The 25,298-nt window shown below is 44.9% G+C and overlaps 1 protein-coding gene across 1 annotated transcript in view; it reads right to left on the bottom strand.

Annotated features, from left to right (window-relative positions):
• Positions 1-18,786, bottom strand: part of TMEM178B (transmembrane protein 178B) — a gene marked incomplete at both ends in the record, with an annotated part of 360,474 nt that extends 341,688 nt beyond the window's left edge. The window contains one exon of the mRNA XM_079711813.1: positions 18,405-18,786. Coding sequence (XP_079567939.1) covers positions 18,405-18,786 — 382 coding nt within the window. The remainder of the gene's footprint in view (positions 1-18,404) is intronic.
• Positions 18,787-25,298: the final 6,512 nt, after the last annotated feature.

Genomic DNA, 25,298 nt, shown 5'->3' with positions numbered 1-25,298 from the left:
GTAGGAATGTAAATTGGTGCAGCTACTATGGAAAACAGTCTGGAGGTTCCCTTAAAAAAAATAAAAATAGAGCTACCATATGATCCAACAATCCCACTCCTAGTCATATATCCAGAAAAGACAAAACCTCTAATTCAAAAAGATAACATGCACCCCAATGTTCACAGCAGCACTATTTTCAATAGCCAAGACATGGAAGCAACCTAAGTGTCCATGAACAGATGAATAAAGAAGATGTGGTATATATACACAATGGAATATTACTCATCTATAAAAAAGAATGAAATAATGTCATTTGCAGCAACATGGGTGGACCTAGAGATTATCATACTAAGTGAAGTAAGCCAGACAGGGAAAGATGAATACTACATGATATCACATATATGTGGAATCTAAAAAATAGTACAAATGAGCTTATTTACAAAACAGAAACAGACTCACAGACATAGAAAACAAACTTATGGTTACCAAAGGGGAAAGGCAGGGAGAAGGATAAATTAGGAGTGTGAGATTAACAGATGCACACTGCTATATATACAACAGATAAACAACAAGGGTTTACTGTATAGCACAGGGAACTATATTCAATATCTTGTAACAAACTATAATGGAGGGGCTTCCCTGGTGGTGTAGTGGTTGAGAGTCCACCTGCCGATGCAGGGGACGCGGGTTCATGCCCCAGTCCGGGAAGATCCCACATGCCGCGGAGCGGCTGGGCCCGTGAGCCATGGCCGCTGAGCCTGCGCGTCCAGAGCCTGTGCTCCACAATGGGAGAGGCCGCAACAGTGAGACACCCGCGTACCACAAAAAAAAAAAAAAAAACTATAATGGAAAGGAATTTTAAAAAGCATGTAGATATACACATACATATACACACACACACACACACACACGCACACATATGGATAACTGAATCACTTTGCTATGCACCTGAAACTAACACATTATAAATTAAACTATACTTCAATTAAAAAGTACTAAATAAATAAATAAATAAATGATAATCTCAGATTTTTACTTACTCACTTAAAACATGTGTTTCTTCCTGGGCTACATGGGCTACAGCCCTTTCCTTTCACTCTTTTCTCTGTCTTCCTCTCTGCCTCAACCCTCTCCAGCAATTCTTCCTTCTTTTTTCCCTGTACCATCAGTTTTGTCCCTGTCTACTGTGTCATTCCCATCAGCCTACAGTTACACTAATATTTCTCTAATTAAAAAAAAAAAGTTCTTAAGTCTCTCTTAATCTAAATTTCTCAGTCCAGCTACCATTTCTCTCCTCACTTTTACATGGAAAACCCTTTTAAAAGTTGTCTAAACTCAGTGCCTCCAATTCCTCCCCTCCTCCCACTCACTCTTGAATCTACCACTGGAATCAATAACTTCCATGTTGTAAAATCCAAAGTTCAAGTCTCAGCCTCATCTTACTCGACCCACAGGCAGCCTTGCACACCGTTGATCACTTCCTCTTCCTCCTTAAACTACTTCCTTTACTTGGCTTCCAGGACACCACACTGCTCATTTTTCCCTCACTACACTAGCTGTTCTTTCTCAGTCTCTTTTGCTGATTCTTCCTCAACTCCCTGAGGTCTGTAAAGCCTGTGTGCCCCAGGATTCAATCCTTAGACCTCCTCTCTTCTCTATTTACATGCACTCTCTAGGTGATCTCATTCAGTCTCATAACTTTAAAAATACGATAAGCTGATGACTCTTAAATTTACATTCCAAGGGAGACGTCTCCCCTGAACCCAGGCCAACATATCCAACTAGCTATAGACATTTCCACTTGAGCATTTAAAAGGTATCTCAAATGTTATCATGTCCAAAAGTGTGGATTCCCAAATCAAGATCTTCCTGCAGTCCTGGCCATCATATTTAATGGCAACTCTATGCTACCAGGTCCTCAGGCTAAAAACCTTGATGTCATCTTTGACTTTTCTTTTTCTCACCCACCCTGTGTCTGATCCATCAGCCAAAATCCTGATAGTTTTTCATTCAAAATATATCCAGAACCCAGTCTCTTCTCCCCCACTCTAGTTCCATCCACTACCTATGTGGGCTAGTCTCCCTGTTTCCATATGTGTCCCACTGCATCTAATTATTACCTTAGCAACCTAAGTGATCCTTTTAAACCATGCCTAGTCTAATCATGACATTCCTCTTCTCAGAACCCTATGATGGCTTCCCATCTCACTCCTTCCTATGGCCTTCAAACCCTGTGGGAGGTGGCTCTCCACTTTGCTGACATCATATCCTACTACACTCCCCCCTTCATTTCTTCCTCCCACACAGCCATTCTTCCATCCTTGTTATTTCTCCAACATGCTAGCTGTTCTCCCACATCAAGGCCACTGTCCTTGCTACTCCCCTTGTCTGAAATCCTCTTCCCCCAGATCTCCCCATAGCTAGTTTCTGCATGCCCATCAGGTCTTTACTCAAAGTCACCTTCTCAGTGAGGTCCTCCCTGGCCACTCCATCTGTAATTCCAACGCTGCCTCCTCACATGTCCTTTCCCTTTCCATGCTTTGTTTTTTCTCCCTAGCACTAAACACTGTCTAATATATTACATATTTTACTTATTAATCTTTTTATTGTCTCACTGGAATATAAACTCCATGTGGGCAGGGGGTTTTGCCTATTCAGTGCACTACTATACCCCAAGCTCCTAGTACAAATCCTGACATGAAAGTATTCACCAAATATGTGTTGAATAAATGAATATATAATTTATGTAATTTATTCCTGCATCATGAAGGAGAACCACAGAGTAGAAATTATCACCACCCCCCCGGAAAAAGTCACCATTCTCTCTGACACCATATTCCTAGGAACTCTCCTGTACATAAGTACACTCAGCTCAGATATAACCTTGACTCCATGTGTCCACAGCCTTCAAGTCAAGAACCTTAGCCAAGGAGCTCTGTGCCATCTTCTGTAAGTTTCCACCACCCTCAAACCCCAGCCATATCACTTTGTGTTAGGGTCACTACTTTTCCCAACTCCTCACTGATGCTGTATCCAAGCCCACCCGAGTCTCTTAAAAATCAGTGTTCAAATTATAAGAAGACTTTTTTAAATTAATAGGACAACAAAGTTGCAGAACAACTACAATCAAGTCGTGTTTGAGGCCAAGAGAATTAATTCTGTACTTCTCCATCTGGGAATTCTTCTATTAAAACAAACTGAATTTATTTGGAACAGAAGATCTCCTCTGGACTTCCCTAGTGGCGCAGTGGTTAAGTATCCACCTGCCAACGCAGGGGACATGAGTTCGAGCCCTGGTCTGGGAAGATCCCACATGCCTCGGAGCAACTAAGCCCTTGCGCCACAACTACTGAGCCTGTGCTCTAGAGCCCACGAGCCACAACTATGAAGCCCACACACCAGAGCCCGTGCTCTGCAACCAGAGAAGCCACCACAATGAGAAGTCCACACACCGCAACAAAGAGTAGCCCCCGCTCGCCGCAACTAGAGAAAGCCCGCACGCAGCAACGAAGACCCAATGCCACCAAAAATTAATTAATTATTCTTTTCTTTTTTTATTAAAGAAAATCTCCTGGAGTATATGTTTAGCATGTTGAAGTCTTTATCATAGGACTCATCACCTTGAGAGAGTCCATTTCTCTCTTCTAAATAATAAGGATCTCAGTACAGGGATATCACTGTTGTTCCTAAATGCACTTCACTACCTGGAGACGATCTATCTTCTGTGAAGAAGCCATTATAGTCTCTGATGCATCTCCCCTTTTAGCAGCTTATTGATCTACAAGCACCCAGCCAGCCACCACACCACTACGGATATGTGTAATAAAAGCTGATACAGGCGTGCTGCTGGCACAGGAGCACAAAAGTCCTTTTCTGAAATGTTAACAATTCTGCTGACCCAGAAAGATGAAATGCCACCTTCCAGTTTGAAATAAACCTCTGGGCTCCTACAGGTTTTAAAACAAGCATATATGACAAAGAGACAGTTTTCTAGGGTAAGGGCTACCCTCCATTTTATAAGACTCACATTACTGCATAGATCACTAACAATTTTTATAATTATTTTTTACAATTAACCCAGCTCTTCAAAACACAAGTTTAGTGTTTAGTTGGGATGCCTACCCAATGGTTACTACTGAATGTACAATCTAAATTTTGGTCTATAGCACTTTATGCAACTTAGGCAGAAGGCGTTGGAAATCATTTTTCCAGCTTAAACCCAGCACAGACTTAACTAATGTAAATCCAGAAGATATAGTGGTCATGGAAGATGTTTCCTTGATATGAATCATTTATTCAACCTAGTTTAGAGAGCCAAGCAATGTAGCTGAGTGTACATTTATCTGCTGAAAACAAAAGAATTACTCTACTAATCCAAATGACAGCAATGGCTCTGCCCTTAGTAAATCACATGGCTAAAGGAGAGGTCCGTAAAACCTTCCCCATGAGATTATCAGCCTGAACAACAGTCACTGTCATTCTGGAAGAGAATCCACTTCCCAGTGACACCCTGAGAGTGAACTGAACTGGGACTCGGTGGTCTTCACAAGCCAAGGTGTATTGGTTGGTCATAATGTCTTTCTGTCCCCAGACCCTCTGTAGGGGATGGATGTTTCCTGCGAGCAATGTTGCTCACCAGCCACCATGGGGCCAGATGCATCAGAGACCTGGAAATAGATACTGGCCGTGTTTTCCCGGCATCGCTGACCCACCCCAGCTGGAAGTTATGAAAAGCGAACTGAGGTATGAACCAGAAGGGAGGCAGTCACAAAAGCACATCCTCTGTCTTCTGGCCATTATCTGACCAAAATCTCTACTAGAAGAGATTTGAGAAAGCTGCCCTAAATAAACAGTTGAGAGGGAGGCTTCATTGAGACAGCCTGAAGACATGCCTGGTGACAAACACTGAGAAACTTGAGGGAATGGTCACATATGCCAGACCCAGAGGTAAATTTGGCAATTCTAATATCCATGATGGGGACAAGAAATGGAGCTAGGCTTCTCTTTATCCAATACACTCTGGCTGGGAGGACCAGCCTAAGGAAAGCATGCCGAGAAGAGAAAGTGGGCAAGATCATAATGAAGAGGTCTAGTCCAGGAAAAATGGAACAATCCCCACTTGAAATTCTCCTCTTGTGAATCAGAGATATGGACACTTTAAGCAAATACAAACCTTAACAAAGAAAATAAATTGAAGTTTATCGTATGCATTACAGAACAACTCACAGCAGGTTTCCTTTTAATAGTGAGTTTCCCTAGTCCAATGAAATTATGGCTCTTCGCTAAATGAGATTTCCAGGTTGACTGCATTAACTGAAATAAACCTTCGTTCATTCAACAACTATGTATTAAATACCTATCATGGCCCATGCATTATGCAAAACACTGCAGATAAAAAATGAATAATAAACAGGTCAAAAAGAGTCTTTGAAAGGAGGAAAACATATGGGGAAGCAAAATGTCACTGGTGCTAGGAGGGGAAAGATGTCTAGCGTGTGACAGAGGGCTAAGGAGGAAGAAGGCAATTCTCCCTGGGAGATGGAGGTGACAGAACCCTAAGCAAGACTAGGAGGAGGGGCTGAAGGCTGATGCCTAAAGCATGAGAAGGTGTTGGCCAGGCTGGCTTGGGGGTGGCCGTGAGCAGGGACAGGGACCTTCAGGAGAAGGAAGAAGCTTCATAAACAAAGGCTCCCAAGGCATCAAACAGCTTAGCCTGCTTGGGGACCCAGGAGTCCTTCATCAGGGCTGGAAGAGAGCATGCCGGTATGGAGAGAAGTAGACAAAAGGATGAGATGGGCAGGCTGGGGGATGGGGAGGGGAGAATGTTGCCAGACCTGTGAAGCCTTATGTGCCAAGGTGAATGAAGATTATGGACCTTATTGTGACTGACAGGCTGCGAGGAGCCACTGAAGGGTTTTGAGCAAAGAGGTAACATGATTAGATTTACATTTTTAAAAAAATCACTCTAGGGAGATGCATGAGGGAAGGGATGTGGGAACAGATGTATATGTATGACTGATTCACTTTGTTATAAAGCAGAAACTAATAAAAAAATAAATAAAATAAAATCATAAAAAAAATCACTCTATATAGAAAGCATATACGGGAGATGAGATTAGAGAACAGGGAAACCAAATAGAGAATGCTACGAGAATACAGGTGAGGAGGACCTCACCACAGCAGCGATACCCGAATAGCATGGGGAGATGAGCATGAATGTATGAGCAGGAAAAGTGACTTGTTCACCGCTTGGATGAGGAGGGCAAGAATGAAGAGATGACTCTCAAGTTTCTGGTTTGGGCAAGGAGAGAGGAAGTGATATCATTCCCCCAGATGGAGGAAAATGAAAGCGGAATGACTCTGGGGGAAAAAGAGAAAATAGATTCTTTTGGACCCATGGAACCTCCAAGTGGAGATATCCAACAGGCGAGATGTTTGGGTAGAAGGTCTGAGCGAGAGATTCCCAGTGCAACAGGTTGTGACCATCAAGGGCTGAAACTGGCCCTGGGCATGAGTGAGATGGCTCAAGGAGAGGGCAAAGGGTGAGAAGAAAAAGTGGTACCCTGGAGAACACTCACACGGGCTGAGAAAGAAGAGCCAGTGACTGAGAGGGGGTAAGAACCAAGACAGAAGCAGACCAAGAGAGAACGGTGTCCTCCAAGCCAGGGGAGGTGAAGTTTTCACAGAGAAGGAGCGGTCCCAGCTTGGGAGTCAGGGAGGAAACCCACTGGCAGGGGCCTCAAAGTGCACTGAAGGTGAAGGTGAAGAAGACAAGAAACCCAGGCAAGGAGGAGAGGCCACACCTGAAAAGAAAAAGGGCCAAGCAAGATGATCTTCTGTTTCGCTTGTGTTAACCCATTCTGGGAGGAGGGAGAGAGAGGGAGAGGCCAGCCCTTCCCAAAGTCGTTCATTTAAGGGTGGGCAGGAAGAGCATCCCAGCAGAGCATAATGAATAAAGCAGCTCATCCACCTGGGACCTGGCGATGCAGGCCTGCCCAGAGCTACACATGGGCATCTCTTTAGCCCTGTGGTTACTAAAACATGATCATGGCAGTTATTCAGCTTCAACACCCCTGAAACCCCCTAGGAATTTCGTGATCCCTAGTAACTTCAGGCCCAGCTTTGGTGTTTTAAAAGCATTATCAGGTGAAAATGGAACCCTTGCTGTAATTCCGACGGGACTTTCCTGTTCCGGCTGGAAATTATATGGCGTGGGAACATACCATTACCATAACAGACGGGCTCCTGGCTGAAGTCATCCTCACGATTTTAAGACTAGAACTCTGATTCCTTCTTAGCAATCCTTAGCTTTTCCTTTCCTGGTTTATGCTGAGTTCCTCCCTTAGGGCTCACACGCCTTTCCAGGTGTTCGTGCTCAGTCTCTGGTTTGTCCCGCTCTTTCTGTCTCCGTGCCTTAGCTATTAACGTTCAATGTCTGATCAAGTTCATTGGAGGGGTGGCTTTGGTTTAACTTTCTGGCCCTTAGAACGCTTGGTTTTTCTCCACAAGCTGCAGGAAATCTACAAAGCAGGGAGTGACATGTACACTAGTCTCTATCTCACAAATACGTCATTTTAAAGCCCTGATTTGCTCTTCTTACGTCACATCACAAGGGAGTAAAACATGATTCTATCCTTTCAAAACCCTTCCCCGGGAGCTACTTTCGGTGAAAAGTGTTGGTTAAAGGTTACCTGATTCTCCTCTTTGTTACTACTTACAAAAGTCAGTCACAGATTGCCTCAAAGCAAAGTTTTCCAAGAATTTTCTTTAAAGAACCTGCCTCCTGAACACTGAACAGTACAGTCTGAATAGAATGTTAACTTTTTTTTGTCAGAACGGCAACAACTTTCCAAGTAGCTTCAGTGTGCATGAATGTGTGTGCCCCAGTTACTTCACATCTTTCCTGTTTTTCAAGAAATAAAATATCACAGATGAAAGCACCGCCCCAATTCCATTTCTTTTCTTGCCCTGAGAAAGATAAACATCATCCTTCGTTTTGTGTTTATCAGTCACATGCATATTTTTATAAACACAAGGCAAATAAACAATATCTAATGTTATTTGATCTGTTTTTGAGCTTCATATAAAGAGCATCATACTCTCCATTTCATTCTGCACCCTGCTCTTTTCACTCAAATTTTATGTTTATCCATTTGGAAATATGTAGATCTAGTATATTTATTTTAAGTACACAGTGGTAGTTTCCACTGTATGAACATACCATACCTATGATCCATTCTCCTATTAATGAATACAAGTTTTTCCTTTTTGTTTACTTATTTATTTTATTATTATAAGACAGTGATGCCGGGCCTCCCTGGTGGCGCAGTGGTTGAGAGTCCGCCTGCCGATGCAGGGGATACGGGTTCGTGCCCCGGTCTGGGAGGATCCCATATGCCGCGGAGCGGCTGGGCCCGTGAGCCATGGCTGCTGAGCCTGCGCATCCGGAGCCTGTGCTCCGCAACGGGAGAGGCCACAACAGTGAGAGGCCCGCGTACCACAAAAAAAAAAAAAAAAAAAAAAAAAAAAAAAGACAGTGATGCCATGGAGAGCCTTGGATGTGTTCCATGGACTCATGAGTATATAGCCAGGGGTAGAAGTGCCAGGCGACAAGGCACGTGTGTCTTCAGCCTCACAGGATAGTATCCAATGTTGTATTAGTTAACATACAGCAGCATATGAGCGCAGAGCCTCTTCAAGGTAAAAACCACCCTATCCCATCCAGGTGTGCAAAATACTCCAGAGCCTTGGGGAATAAGAGTTGTGCCTGCCTAAATAGAATTGCTATTATAAAGATGAAAAGAAATTGAGGGCAAAACTGAACGAGAGATTGCTCTAGAGCAAATAAAGTGTCCAACAGAGTGAGCTTCGGGATATAGAACAGCAGGGCATTTTCAAACGTAGGAAATGATATAAATTTATGAAGATGACCTAATATAAAGTAAATTGCCTTTTCTTGGCAAACTACTTGGACATCAAAAAAAAAATCAATTGAAATAATTCAGATACTGCACTCTCCCATAAAAGCAGCAAATCTGTCAAACTTCTTTGAATGCCAACAGCAGCCTCCACTTACAATAAACACCTGTAGAAGATTCCTAGTGACTCCTGGAATGGGCCTTTAAACATCATCTCTGTGTATACGAATTTACAAAAAAAAACAACTTTTTTCATCCTGTTCATTGCCTGACTTATATTTATACTTGATGGTATTTTTAAATATTGCTGAACAGAGTATCTCTGATATGATTTCTTAAAATCTGGTAGCAACAGCTGCCTCTTGGGAGAAGGACTAGGAGTCTGGAGGACAAAGGTGGGTGGAAAGCAGACTGGACAAGTTATTACCTTGTCATTATTAATTAATCATTTTTAAATGAGGCTAAGACTTCACCTTATCAACCCACAGTTAACCTCTCTAAGTACATGTTAGGACTAGATGTCCCCTTTTCTGCAAAGCTTCCTCTAACTCCTCCAAAACTCAAGAATCACTCAGGCCCCCAACACATAAATCTCTCAAAGAACCAAACTTGGATCTCCAAAATAAACAAACAGCTCATGCAGCTCTATGTCAAAAAAACAAACAAGCCAATTAAAAAATGGGCAGAATATCTACAATATACAGTTCTCCAAAGAAGACATACAGATGGCCAAAAAGCACATGAAAAGATGCTCAACACCACTAATTATCAGAGAAATTCAAATCAAAACTACAATGAGGTATCACCTCACACTGGTCAGAATGGCCATCATCAAAAAGTCTACAGGCAATAAATGCTGGAAGAGGGCGTGGAGAAAAGGGAACCCTCCTACATTCCAACAGGTGGGAATGTAAATTGGTACAGCCACTATGGAGAACAGTATGGAGGTTCCTTAAAAAACTACAAATAGAACTACCATACGACCCAGCAATCCCACTACTGGGCATATACCCTGAGAAAACCATAATTCAAGAAGAGTCATGTACCACAATGTTCATTGCAGCACTATTTACAATTGCCAAGACATGGAAGCAACCTAAATGTCCATCAACAGAGGAATGGATAAAGAAGTTGTGGTACATATATACAATGGACTATTACTCAGCCATAAAAAGGAATGAAATTGGGTCATTTGTAGAGACGTGGATGGACTTAGAGATTATCATACTAAAGTAAGTCAGACAGAGAAAGACAAATATCATAGGGTATCACTCATATGTGTAATCTAATTTTTTTTAAAAAGATACAAATGAACTTATTTACAAAACAGAAGCAGACTTCTTAATATCGAAAAAAAATTATGGTTACCAAAGGGGAAACGTGGTGGGGGAGGGATAAATCAGGAGCTTGAGATGAACTCATGCACACTATTATTACATAGGATAGATGACCAATGGGGATGTATTGTATAGCACAGGGAACTCTACTCAATATTCTGTGATAACTTATATGAGAAAAGAATCTAAAAAAGAATGAGTATATGTTTATGTATAACTGCGTCACTTTGCTGTACACCTGAAACTAACACAACATTTTAAATCAACTATACTCCAATAAAATTAAAATATTTTTTAAAAAAACAACCAAACTTGGGGTTTGTATTTGTTAGTCTTCTTGTATACTACCTTTTTTTGTCTCTCTGAGGACAGGAGCTGTGTATTTCACTCAGGATCCTCTACCCCAAGTAATGTGCCTGAAATAGTTGGTACTCAATAGACATTTTTAGAATAAACACAGTGAAGTGTTCTTTACCATACAATGGTTTTAAAATGACCCGAGGAATGTATTCATTACTTTTACTTGTTTTACATACTGGTGCTCTTGAAAAGTTTTGTTTAGAAAAAAGATACAATCCTTGAAGGTGTTTCAGGGTAAGCCCTATGAGAACAGGGATTATGTCTGTTTTATTAACTTCTGTGTCCCAAACATATCTGAGCTAGTGCCTGGCACACAGTAGGTGCTAAAAAAATGTGTTGAATACATGAAGATCCTCAGTTTTGAAGGATTCTACATACCAGGAATCCAGTTCCTTTCTCTATTAAGTTTTTTAATTCTTTTAATTAACTTATTTATTTTAATTGTGTTAAAACATACATAACATAAACTTTATGATTTTAAGCATTTTTAAGAGTATGGCTCCGTGGCATTCAGTATATCCACAGTTGTGCTACCAACACCACCTTCCTCCATTAACTTTTCAGATTTTTAACCCCAATCTGCAACATGGCATTTCAAATCATTAGAAAGAGAAATAGTTAATTCTTATTACAAGGTCCTACATTAGTATGAAATTAGCTGCTTTGTTTTCCACCTCTTCCTTTTACAAACTAGCAGCCCGCCATGATCCCTTCAGAAGCATCTCTGTCTCTCAATTTGTTCTCTTTCTCTCCCTTTCCTCCCCCTGATTTCCCATCCCTCTCTTTCACCTTCTCTCAGCCATTCACCCTTTATTTACTCTCTATCACATAAATTTAACTTTCTCATCAAATGTGAAAGGGTTTGATGTTTTTACAATCCAAACCCACTCTTTTTTTTTTTTTTTTTCGGTACGCGGGCCTCTCACTGCTGTGGCCTCTCCCGTTGCGGAGCACAGGCTCCGGACGCGCAGGCTCAGCGGCCATGGCTCACGGGCCCAGCTGCTCCGCGGCATGTGGGATCCTCCCGGACCGGGGCACGAACCCGCGTCCCCTGCATCGGCAGGCGGACTCTCAACCACTGCGCCACCAGGGAAGCCCCCATACCCATTCTTTTACACATGAGGAAACAAAGTCCTTTAAAGGAATGTAAGCATTCTCTCAAAAACAGCAGACATCCAATCAAGATGTTAGAATAAATGTTCTGTTCACTCCTCTACCAAGTCATGCACTCCCTTCTCTCTCTGTATATTTTTTGGGGTAAGTAGTTATAAAAGTATCTGCATCTGAATGAACATTTGTGACTCTACTGTCTAATGTCTAGATGTATACCTGCGTGTGTGCGTGCGTGTGTGTGTGTGTGTGTGTGTGTGTGTGTGTGTGAAGGGTCAAACTAACCCAGAGTGTGTTTAGGATTCTGCCTGAAGGCCTAGGATCATCTACAAATAGCAAAGAAGGAGAAAATATTTTTAACGGACAATCCAAAGTGGAATATACAGAATCGATCCTCTAATTGATCCTTACCTACCCTACAGTAAAAGAATAAACAAACTCACCTCCTGCAACAGAAACAAGGCCCTTGACTTTGTTGGTTCAATAAGATGAGCTCACCCTTGAGTTCCCTGACCAGCTGATTCCTGATCCAGTTGATACAGACGTGACCTCCTGCAGAAGAGCCTGATCCACCCACACGTGACAATGAACTTGGGAAACGGAGAGCTGGAGCATAAGCTCCCTCAGGACAAGAACCACATGATGACTCTTTGTTCTTCTCCAACACACATATAACACATATGCACGGGGATGCACACCTTATACAGAGACCGTGGGTTTTGTGTGTGTCTCCCTGTGAGCAGGTAAAGTCTCTGGATATTATGAAACCAAAACTAATAGAACTATTTAATTTTTGGCTTACTTGTCCACCTTCCCCTTTGTGCTTCCCAAGGGCAAAGACATGTCATAGCATAAACCACTGCACATTATATTATATATTGATTAGTTCATTAGATATTATTTTTATTCCACCTGTATTTATTTATTGTCTCTCCCCACATGGAATGTAAGCTTCTCCACAATACCCAGCCTCTAGGCCGTCAATAAATATTTGTGGAATGAATGTGTATGTCCTTCATGTCTATAACCTCAGCACCTACCACAGTGAACAAAACAAACACTCAAAAAAAAATACTCAAAATCACAGAACAAAAGGTGGATAAGCTTCTGTTGGCGGGTCTCAAGGCAAAGTGAGATGCTTTGCTTTGAAATGACCTTCCTCTCGGTGCTAAGCTGGAGTCCTCCAGCAGGTCTCACCTTTGTGGATTCTAAAATTACTTCCTATTTTGTTATATCTTTGAAATAGCAAGTTTAATTTATTTCTTACTGAAGTTGATTTACTAAGTTATAGTTGATTTACAAAGTTGTGTTAGTTTCAGGTGTACAGCAAAGGGACCCTATTTCTTTTTTTAGTTTGGGGAATCAGTATACCAGCTTCTTCTCCCCCCACCCCTACCCTGACAGGCTCTATGGTGACAGTAGAGTGGGGTGGGTGAGTCTCCACACCAGGAGCCAGAATTCAAATCCTGACAACTTCATTTCCTTATCATGAGCTGTGGCAAGTTAATGGAGCTTTGTGTGTCTCAGTTTCCTCAACTGTAGAATAGAGATAAATAATAATAATACCCACTTCAGAGCAGTATTATGAAGAATAAGTTAGCTAATATATGTAAAACTCTTAGCAGAGTAGCTGGCACCAAGTCTGATTACTATTAATCTTCCCACCCAGTCAACTTTGCAAGTTACTTTAATGGAGTCAGGAGAGGGAAAGGAGAGAAGGGTATTCTGTGAGTCAAACATGGAAAATTAGGGGCTTCGCTGGTGGCACGGTGGTTAAGAATCCGCCTGCCAATGCAGGGGACACGGGTTCCAGCCCTGGTCCGGGAAGATACCACATGCCACGGAGCAACTAGGCCCGTGCGCCACAACTACTGAAGCCCGCGCGCCTGGAGCCCATGAGCCACAGCTACTGAGCCCGTGCGCCACGATGGGAGAGGCCACCGTATTGAGAGGTCCGCGCACCGCAGTGAGGAGTGGCCCCCGCTTGCCACAACTAGAGAAAAGCCCGCGCACAGCAACGAAGACCCAACACGGTCAAAAATAAATAAATTAATTAATTAATTAAATTTATTTAAAAAGAAATACATGGAAAATTAATAAAATATAGATTTAGCACAACTGACCATGAACTAAAACCTTCTGTGAAACATTCAAGTAGCAAAGTTTCTTCAGGTGTAGAATACTACTCTTAAATTTAAGCCCAAGTTACCATGTTCAATTATCCTCATCTGAAATAAAGTATGCGCTTGCTCTTAGAGGCTATAGGCTCCATGTCGCCCTGTCCCATAGAACTTTCCGTGGTGATGGAAACATTCTCTAATCTGCACTGTCTGAAATGATGGCTACTAGATACATACAGCTACTGAGCATCTGTAATGTGACCAGTGTGACTAAAGAAGTGATTTTTAAATTTTATTTAATTTTGGTTATTTTAAGTTAAGTAGCCGCGTGTGGCTAGTGGCCATCCTATGGGCCGCACTGCTACAGGGGATCTGAGCTCACAAGCTCCTTGACTGGGCCCTCGCCTGCTCTCCAGCTGTTGGTGTGCTCCTCTCGCTCGCCCCAGAAGTCAACACTCACGTGGCCAAACTGCTGGTTCACACCTCCATGGCTGTGCATATGCTGGCCGCTTTGCCTGAAATGCCCTTCCTCCCCATCCACCTCCACACTTCGTGAAAATCTTGTTCAAATTTCATTTCCTCAGGGCAACTCTCCCTAACTCCTTCCCGCCTGACCTCATCCCACTGCCGACACAATCCAGCATCACCTCCTCTGTTTCTCTGCATCTGTTTCTGTTGCCCTCAGTGTCTTGCACTTGTCACTTATTCTATGTGACACTAACAGACTATGGGAATTCTAAGGACCAGGTCTTATTCTCTCTTCGTTCTAGTGATATGTGCCCATCCCATAATACATGTGCAGTAAATATGTGCTGAGTAACATTATTAATTTGTGAATACGTGCAATGTTCCATTAAAATACACTTCAGAACATTGACCATCACTCCATGATTATGAAAACCATTTAGGTCAAATTCTATTATAAGGCTTATTTTCAAATAATAAAAAAGTTCTTAGAGTCTCCGTTGAAGGTCTGCTGATTTCAAGCCATATCAATACAAGATTTCAGTACTAACCAAAGAATATACATGTTCCCTGGAACAAAATCCTCCCTGTAGCTGGTCCTCCTAAGGGTCTGGAAGTCTCTTGGATTTCACAAGCTGATCCTGCCATTGATCTGTCCCCAGTGCAGTGACTTACTAGGGAGACAGATGAGGTTGAAAAGCAGGAAGACAAGAGGACATGAGTATGGACACAGATGGGAATTCAAGAGTGACTGATCTTTGCTGCACCCTCTACCCAAATCCTACCCTCGAGAAGGAAATAATTAAAATCTTATCTAATGTGAAAAATGATTGTGTGTGATATGTGTTTTTTCAATGACATGTGTTATCCAAAACTCTACTGTGTTACCTTTATTCCTTAGCAAAGCTTTTGCTCAAGAAATCCTCCTTGTTAAATTATGTAGCTTCTGTTGCAATATTAACCTGCCCTGAGAGCTACACTGGTTCATTTTCTATCACAATTTTCTGACTAATCCTTTATTTGGATTCCCACACAGTGTTCCTAAAATTAGAATAAGCTCTTGATGGATAAGTTTCTGTGAACCTAATTTGTATATTTCCCAAGTACCAAGCATCTAGTGGATGTATTTTACAAATGATTATCTTTCCTGCCCTCCAGGAACTTATGGTTCAATAAGACAAACAAATAAATACACAGTGATCAGAAATGCCTTTTTATGGGTATAGTGATGTCAGCAGAGCAAGAAACGGATCAGAAAGAACATGAATCCCAAGGACTTTATCTTCAAATCAGATATGGATTTGACTTTTGTTTTCTTATTAATTATGTGGTTTTATTGTAAAATGCAAAAACAGCACTTTCTAATGTAATGAACATTGATTTAACAAATGATTGAGTTCTTTAGGGCTATATGATCATTTAGATAAATCTCTAATTTTCCCATAATATTGACAGATTTTAAGCAGTCTTTTCTCTGATTTCCCTTTCCCCCTGCCCAACACATATCTCCAGAATTTTAATCCAAGATGTTTCCAAAAAAGACAAAGGCCTAAGATAGCTTTTGAGGCTGCTAATGAATACCATGAGAGAAATATCTTTCCCTAAGGTGTCCTAAAAGTAAATATAGGGATATCAATTTATTCTTTAACTTCCTTCTAAAATCTGTACTTCTAGGAGAAATATTAAGTCTAGAGGTTACATTCTATGTGCTATTGGAATTGCTTGTGAATTCTCCTAATATAAGATGCACTTATTTCCAAATTGTGTCCATCACTACTTAGAAAAAGCCGATCTGGCTTTCAAAGATTATGCTTTGAAATTAAAAATGAAGATAGTGACCTTAAGTCTCTCAAGATTTGTAAGGCTGGCATGCCATCTATCTCAATAATAACTAACAAGAATGTCAAATGGACAGAAACAGCCATGGTAAGCAAGGGCTTGCAGCTGACAGTGATTGCTGTATTTTGGGTGATGGGGAACAGCGTTTGCATTAGTTCAAGAGAAATACAGTGCCCTCCCAACTCTAGGTATCAGTGTATTCAATCCCCCTGCTGGTCCATTTTCTGTTGCTTCAATTAAAAATCAGTCGATACAAAGTCAAAATGTTGTACATCCTTCCCCTACCCCTTTCCCTGTCACTGTGTTTCCAGCTTCACCGGAAGAACATGTCACTATGGTAACCAATCCCTCTGGTGCACAGACCAAGTCAACCTTTCTAGTCGGATCGCCAAGCAGAGCAACATGGAATCAAAGCTCTCAATGGAACCACCAGAAGCCATGAATCCCATCCCCCTTTTTCTAAGTGGGGTTAACCAGTACCAGACAGAGGATACCAGTCTTGTTCCAGGAGATGTTCAAGAAAGGAAATTCAAGAATGTCCTTCAGCAAGTCCTACCAGTGTTTGTCAGTCATTATTAACATGAATTCTTCCTCACATGTCAGCTAACTTCCTACCATTGCAATTTTAATAAAAGCAGAAAATGATGGATAAAACAACATTTTCTGAATCTGAGAATTTGAAAACTGCTATGAAGTCACCCATTGTCAAAAACTATTCTGCTTCCTCTTGTTTTCCCACTTCTAAATCCAACCCAAGTTGTTCTCTTCTGCAATTCTCTAATATCCTGTACAGCTTGACAAAGTTGTAGAGCTCCAAGCGGGACACGCTGCTCTAATAAGAGTCTAACCATGAAGCAGATATGATATTTGTAATAGTAACACATTCTTAACTAAATCAGCTAAAATCCCTCATCATTCTACAGAAGCTGTAAAACAAACATTAAGATGGATTCTCTTTCTGGACCTACCCCACCTAAATCTAAATCCATACCCACTGTTTGCCTTTCTTAAACAATTGACTTTTTTTCAAATTAACAATTTTTTCTGATCCATTTCAACATTTTTATAAATCAAAGAATATCAGTTCTCACATATAAGATTTAAAAACAGCAGCAACCTGGCATTATAATTACTGAGACATTAAGAAACTGCTTGGTATCTTGGCCACAAAGACTTTGCAGATAACAGCATTGTTTTCACTTTGGTATCACCACTTAATAGATGAAGAAAATGAAGGGAGGTGCGGGGAACGAGACTTATAGAATTGCACCACAACTTCCAGGGTGCAGCTACCATCAATGCATATTCCAGGATGCATATTCCCTTCTTCGGAGCAATATTAGTATACATCGAAACAACATCTCAGTAGGCTAACAGAACAGGATAGTCCCCAAAGTATAAATCATGCAAGATTTACAAACTGCATCAGATGAACAGACTTTTAAAATTTTATGTGATCATATTAAAGTATCAAATAAATTTTTATCATTAGCAAATGCAGTTTGTTTTCCGTTTTGGTATACTTTGGGTATTTTTTATACAAACCTTCTGAAAATAATATTTTTTTGTCTTAAGTACCCACTGTGGTGCTGCTGGAAGAACTACTTTTTGTGTGCTTATTAGATCTTGCTCATATTCAATGTGCATAAGACACTTTTGTCAACCACTTTCTCAAAATGAGAAATCAAGAATTGTGGTGTGATGCTACAGGTCAACGGGCTTTTGGGGTGAAACAGGGCAGGGGCTGTGATTTATTAATGTTTATATGACCAATGCCTGCAGTATGCCCGATATAGCATAGCACTTAAACGCTTCCGGCATGAATAAGGCCTTCTCTGTGAGATGTTTTCCCAAATTTCCCTTGATGAATCAGTTCAACAACATCTAAAACAAAGATTAAAACTAGGAGTGTGTCTACGCCGACAAATCACTCTTAAAGGGATTCCTCTACTAAAAGCAGAACATTATAGATTCCCTTCCTTTTCAGAGACTACTGAAGCCATTTCTCTGTGTAAAAACCTTGGACCATGAGATTCTACTGGAATCCCATCAGACAAAACGCAAGACGAGAGGCCGGGTAGAGAGAGGTAAGTCTCCATTACCAGCTACTCGGAGGCAAGATCTGGCCACTGCAAGGCTCAGCCGAGCCTGGATAACCTGACCTCCCGGAACCAGGAGGCCTGAGAGACTGCGGCCGCGCAAGGGAGGAGAGGGCGGCCGGGCCCAGAGGCGCCGGTCTCTCCGGAGCGCCAAGCGTCGCGGCGAGCGCTTACCTTTCCGAACCAGGGCCGCGATCTCCGCGTCGAAGCCCTGTCGGTGGCACTTCCTCCAGAGGCCCGTGTTGGTGGAATTGTACTGCCGGCTGCACTCGTCGGCGGGGCTCATAGCGAAGAGCTGCCGGCGATTCCGGGCCCGGAGGAGTGTGCCCTCCCAGCGGTCCAGGCGCGAGCGGCTGGCCCGGAGCGGCAAGTTGTTGTTATTGTTGTAAATGAAGCCAGGGTCGACCCGGCGCGTGTTGAAGGCCTTGCACCTGTCCCTGTGCTTCCTGGCGTCCGTCTCGTACCAGTGGTCTGAGCAGACGGCCACGGCCAGCATGCCCAGGGCGCAGAGCGCTAGCGAGAGGCCCGTGTAGAGCAGGAACCTTCCGGCAGCCATGCCTCCGCTTCGCGGCTACACCGTGGGCATGACCCGCCGCAGCCTCGCCTTCCCTCCGCGCGCCCGGAACACAGCTGCGGGCGGGCTGCCGAGCCAAGGAGGGGGAGGGGGCGGGAGGGGGGCTCGCGCAGCGGCGCCCCCTCGGCCCCCGGCTGCCGGTGCGCAGCCCAGGGACTGCGGGAACGCGGGCGGGCAGCCTAAAAAGTTCTCATCCGGAGAGGCTCCGGCAAGCCTCTGCGCATCCTGCGGAGCAGGTGCAGCCTCAGGCGGCGGCGAGCCAGACACGGCCGCCTCCCGCCCCCTCCCGGCTCGGCAGGAAGCGACTGCTCCGAACCGGCCGCGGCCGCACTCAGCCGGGCTTCGGGCGACGCTGCCCCCGGGCCGGAAACCGAACACCGAGTGCCCTCGGCTGCGGCGGGGCTCCTGGGCTTTCTTTGTGTAGGGTGGCGATGGGACCCACTCGGTTGGCTTTCTTGGGAGGGGGATGGGGGGGTGGGAGGGTGTCTATCAGGAGGAGCCGCTAGACGACAGGATGAACTGAAACACCCGCGATGCGGCCGGCCAGCGAAGGAAACCTCCAGATGCCAGGGCTAACTGCCCTGCGTCCCGCCTGGGTCTCCCTCTCAGCCACTCTCCCCCTTCCGGTTTGCGAGAGAAGAAATGTTCTTCCTCTCTGGGTCGGGTCTTTTAAAAATCTCTGTCCTCTGGTCACTAGCAGGTCCTTTGCTCCTTCTGGCCAGCGCGCTGCGCTCAGAGGCGGGCTCCCAGTCGGCGCACGGTCTCGGCCGACCTTTCCCCGCGAGCTCCCGGGTCGTCTGCCTCTTGCTTCGCCATTCAGGCGGCCCCTCGGGTCGACGGTGCGGTCACACGGACGGCGTTACCGGACAAGCCTTGGCCGGGGGTTTGCGGCGACGGGGCGGCAGCTCGCGGGCGCGAGAGGCGGGCTGCACCGAGGAGGGCGCACCCGGCAGGGCGCACCACGCGGGGCTCGCGGAGCTCGGCGCAGGGCGCCTTCAACACCATGGACAGGTCGCGCGATGGCTGCGCCCCGCCAGCCAAGCAGCCAGCCCCCGGGTCGTCATGCCGCCCTCCCCAGTGCCGTCTTCTTCCTGGAGTGTCCACCCGGCCACCTTCAGACCCGCCTCTCCCGCGGCGCCTCCGCCTCACTTCATCTGGCTCCCTGGTAGCCCCGGGAACGTGCTGCCCGGGAGCTGCTGGTACCCAGAAAAACAACTGCCCCGGCCCTTCAACACAATCCGCCCCCTTCTCCTTACACCTGAGCCCCGGCACTCTAGCACCCCGTCTGCGCTGCCCAACTGGGGTCAGCCGCTCTCAGATTGCAGCATTTTCTTCGCAGCCCACTCAGGAGCTGAGGTGCCGGCTCGCTCGGCAGCGTGCAGAGAATCGCATCCCAGCCTCGGCGTTCCACGATCAGGCTCCCGGCGAGGTGGTCGCCGAGGTGAATGGGGCGCGGGTGCGGGAGGGAGGCTGGGTCGCTCCGCTTCCCCTCCCGGCCTCCTCCTCTAGCCGCGGCGGCTCCGGGGCCTTGCGGTCTCGGCCGGTGCCGGGGAGCGAGAGCCCAGGCTGCGCCCGGGAGGCTCGGGAAATAGCATCGCCCGGTTGCGGGCGCTGTAGGAAGCCGTTGCTGTGCTCGCTCGGGCGCCGGGCGCTGCAGCCTTGGCTAAAACCCACAGACGAGAACACGGAGCGCGCAGCCAAAAGCTAGTGATGTCATCCGTGCAACGTGAGCCTCATCTCTTATTTTTCTAGCATTCTTAAAGATAAAGTGCACCATTTCCCAGGCAAAATGTCTAAGCCTTATTCTTTAACCAGGCAAGTCAATGGTGTCTAGAGAGGTTTGTGCCCAACCACATCCATATTTATGCACATATACATATATGTGGTATGTAGCATGTTTACACGCATTAGTATTAAATTAGGGATGTTGCCTCCATCTCCTGTTTATCTCTTTTCAGTAGTGGAAAATTCCCTTAAATCGAAGAAAAGACTGCTTATTGCGGAGTCGGCATTCAGAGGGGCTGAGGAAGTTCCCTGCATCCCCGGTTTCGGTCGCTGATGTCCTAGGTTGTATTTGATCTTTGTTTTCCCCAGAAAGCCACAAGCGCTATTCTATTAGCTACAGGCGTTTCCACATGGGGCTGAACGTGTGTCCGCGGGGTTGTCACCGCCTGCCCCGGTCCAGCCCCACGCCAGCGCCAGACACCCCGACACACACCCACCTCCACTTGCCTCCACCTCCCTCCTCAGCGGGAAAAGAAAAAAGAAAATTGACTGATTCTTTCCAGACAAGAGGAACAGAATTTTCATGGGGGGGGGGGGGAGGTGCTTAATAGACATTTTGAAAACGCCCAGGGGCTCGCGCTTTGAGGGGAAGTGGGGTTAAACGAAACCTCGGTGCGGGTTTTGTCCTTATCCGGGTGGGGGCTGGATTTGGGCTCTGCGAGGGCCCTGAGAGGTGTCGCGGGTAGACCCCAGACCTAGAGCGAGTGGGCCCCGAGCGAGCCCAGCTTCATCCCCCCACACATACCGCCCGGCTCACGTGAGACGGCGCCGCAGGGCTGGGAGCCTCCCTCCCAGGTCGAAACCTTAGGTTCTTCACTCTAAGCCTCACCCCTCATTTTCACCCTCATTCCAAAGCCAAGGGCCTGCACTGCCGGGTAAAGAGCTGCCCTGGGGAGAAAGAGAGGGTCCGGCACCCTGCTTTGAACAACTGGGCCTGCGATGCAAAATGAGCGCACCTCCACCATATTCTTTTTGTCTTTTTTCCTCCTTCCTGCATTTTGAAAATCGCGAACGAGGCGTTTCAGTGCCATCTAGTGGGGGAGGGGTGTGCCTCGCTTTTCGTCCCTGATGCTGCAATGGGGCTCGCTGAAAGGACAGCAGAGCCCGAGGATGTCCGCTTGGTTCTTGGGTGCCCGGCTGGTCGCGGGCTGCAGGCATGTCCCCTCTGCCAGATCCCGGTCCCGGGAGCTACGGCGGAGCTAAGCGACTTTGGCCACAATGTCTTCTCACCTTTCTTTCTACACTCCTCTTACCCGCTCTCCCTCCCTCAACCGTGAAAAAAACAGAAACAAGTGCAGGCACTTCGTACACAGGCAGGCAATGTCTTAAATTTCTGGAGCTATTTTCTTCGGTAAAGCCCAGAGCACTTTTAGGTTAGCAGTATGCCTGCCTTTGACAATAGGAAGGAGGCAGAAAAGCGAAATGACATCTACAAGGTCACTCGGGAAGCTGAGGCACAGCCAGCAGTAGATCCTCAGTCTCCTGGTACCCAACTCTCCTGCCCCTGAGAACCAGCTGAAAGAGGTGCCCCTGAGACCTCTGGAAGCCCAGGCAGCTGCTATTCGCAATAAATGTACTTGTTCATTTTGTCTGTATCCTTCCTCTCTCTGCCATTATTCCACTCCTTTCTTGCTCTTGCTTTTTAACTTTTTCTCCTGGCCTGCGCCTTAGGCCTGCTTCCAGTGATGTGCCTTGCCCCTCCCTCATGGTCCTCCTGAGCAGTCCTGCGGGGGGAAGGGACCCAAATGCACAATGTCATCATCTTTTCTGAACATCATTAAAATTGTATTTTGAAATGTTTGTCCTCCATCCCCAAAACCCTATGAAAGACACTGATTAGAGGGCTTCTTTAAAGGGCAATGTTCTTGGACAGCCCTAAACCGTTTGGAGATGATCCTGGTCTTTGGGGCTAAAAAGATGGTGGGTTCTTCCTCTAGACTATACGACTACAGGATTTTCTTTTCTCAATTGAGTGATCTACATTTCTTCCCTCTGTCTTCTTCCGATTCCTCATTAGTTACGGCTTCACAGTCTGTATTTCCAACTTAATCCTTCCCATTCGCACTTACACTGGCCTAGGATCACAGAAGCTCAAAATTGGAAGGAACTTTAGAGTTACCCACACAATAACGCATGAATCTCTTCAAGAACATTTCCCAAAAAAGTGACTGACCGGCTTCTGCTAGCACACTTGCAGTGATGGAAAAATCACTGTCTTGGGGGACTTCCCTGGTGGTCCAGTGGTAAAGAATCCGCCTTACGATGCAGGGCATGCGGGTTCGATGTCTGGTCAGGGAACTAAGATCCCACATGCTGTGGGGCAACTAAGCCCACGTGCCACAATTACTGAGCTCGCGCACCTCAGCTAGAGAGCCCACGTGCCTCAGACTACAAAGCCCACACGCCCTGGAGCCTACGCGCCACAACTAGAGAGAGAAAACCCGCACACCACAGCTAGAGAGGAGACCGCGCCGCAACCAAAGATCCCGCATGCCTCAAGGAAGATCCCGCGTGCCGCAACTAAGACCCGACACCGCCAAAAATAAATAAATAATAAATAAATCTTTAAAAAAAGAAAAATCACTGTCTTGGAAAGCACTACTGGATGGAGCATGTGGTTACACAGGTCTTCCTTATCCTAAGTCTTATCCTAGGTCCCCGGAATCCTACCCATTGGCCTTCGAGAAGCCCACAGATACCTGATCCCTCTTCCATATAATGGTCTTTCTCATATTTGACATCAGCCATCATGTTCTCTCTAAGCCTTCTTCCCTCCACGCTAAATATCCTTTCTTCATGCCCTCCTTGTGCTTTGCTCCTGCTGGGTTTCTAATACCTCCTGATCGTTAGTGCTTCTTGCATCAGATAGCGCTCCTGGATCTAACAGTCATGGCATGACCCATGTAGAGCCAATGATCCTCACCTCCTCTTCTAGGAGACTACAAGTCATCCCTTTGGAATGCTATCCTAGGATCTTGCCCCAAAATGACATTAAGATCATTTGCAATTTGTGAAATCTACATTTTTGAAATTTGGAATTCTATTTGCACACACACACACAGGCATACACACACTTTTTTTTTTTGCGGTACGCGAGCCTCTCACTGTTGTGGCCTCTCCCGCTGCGGAGCACAGGCTCCAGACGCGCAGGCTCAGCGGCCATGGCTCATGGGCCCAGCCGCTCCGCGGCATGTGGGATCCTCCCGGACCGGGGCACGAACCCATGTCCCCTGCATCAGCAGGCAGACTCTCAACCACTGCGCCACCAGGGAAGCCCCACACACATCCATTTTTAAGTTCACATTCTCCAGGCTTTCTCCAAGGTCAAGGTCAAAGATTCAGAGATATCATTAAAAGTTCTTTCAGTTTCCTGGGGTACAGCTCACATAGAGCAGATAGATGCTCTCCTATAATTTTTTCACGCATTGTGAACTATCTTCAGTTATCATAGTTGTTTTACCCTACACCCCACCTTCAGTCTGAAAATCACTCTCCTTGACATTGTCAATTGGAAGCAAAATAAAGGTTGATGAGGTGTGCTTTCTCTTAGCCATCCATCAATATTACATCATTGCCCAGAGAAAAGGCCCTCTGTATATGCTTATTTCTATTTTCCTAATTAACTTTGCACAACTTGGACATTATTTGAAACCCAAAAGTTATCTTCCACTTTAGCCCTCCTGACAAAGTCCCCCAAGTCTGTGACACGCTAGTACTTATGCTTGAATAGGTATACTTCTTTCCCTATGAAGACCTTCTTCCTAAATCTCTCCTCATCAGAGTCATATTGGTGTGCTTACCTACCTTCCTCCTTTTCTTCCTTATTAGGGTCATTATGGCAAGAGGCTATTTTCATCTCACCCCTGGGTTTCTAAGTCCTCTCCTTGCTTTTATTTTCTTCTTCCTCCACCACAGCATCATATTAATCTTCTTAAATTCTACAGTCCTTTACTCAAAATTCTGCAGTGATTTCATTTTGCCTGTACAGTAAAGTTCAAACTCCGTACCCCACATAAAGCCCCACAAAGGCTTCAGCCAGTTTTCTAAAGCTGACCATCACATTCCCTTAGACGCACCCTCTGTTCTAACCAGGCAGCCCTCTAAACATATTTTGAAAAGCCCCACCTTGGCATCACTCCTCTTGCCCATAAATATTTAACTGCTCTGCTTTTTAAAGTTCTTACAATTACAGGTGCCTCATATCAATAGATCAAATAAATATCATTTGATCATCTCACTAGAAGCTGAAAAGACAACCAATTAAACCCAACAAACACTCTTGATATTTAAAAGCTCTTCCTATACTAGGAATGGTTTAAAATGAATAAGATCATCTCCTGCATAAAGAAGTATTTCAAACTAGTAGGAATAAAACAAATAACACAACAGGAAACCGGGATAAGGTTATAAAAAGACAATTTACAGAAGAAGAAATTCAAATGGGAAATTAACATATGGGAAAAAACTCAATCTCACTAGTAATCAGGGAATACAATTTTTTTAAATACTGCTTTTTACCCATCAGATGGGAAAAAATTACATGTCTGTTCATGTCAAGTGTTGGCCAGGGCATAAGGAAATGTGCGCCCATGCAAGGCTGATAGGAGAGTAAACTGACTGCCACACTGGAGGACAATTTGGAGTAGCTGTTAAATGAAAACTACAGGTTTGTTATGACCCAATGGATGTGCTTCTAGGTATTTAGCCTG

Source organism: Hyperoodon ampullatus, assembly GCF_949752795.1.
Source record: "Hyperoodon ampullatus genome assembly, chromosome: 9".
NCBI classification, from domain to species: Eukaryota; Metazoa; Chordata; class Mammalia; order Artiodactyla; family Ziphiidae; genus Hyperoodon; species Hyperoodon ampullatus.
This window is presented reverse-complemented; position numbering and strand designations above follow the sequence as displayed.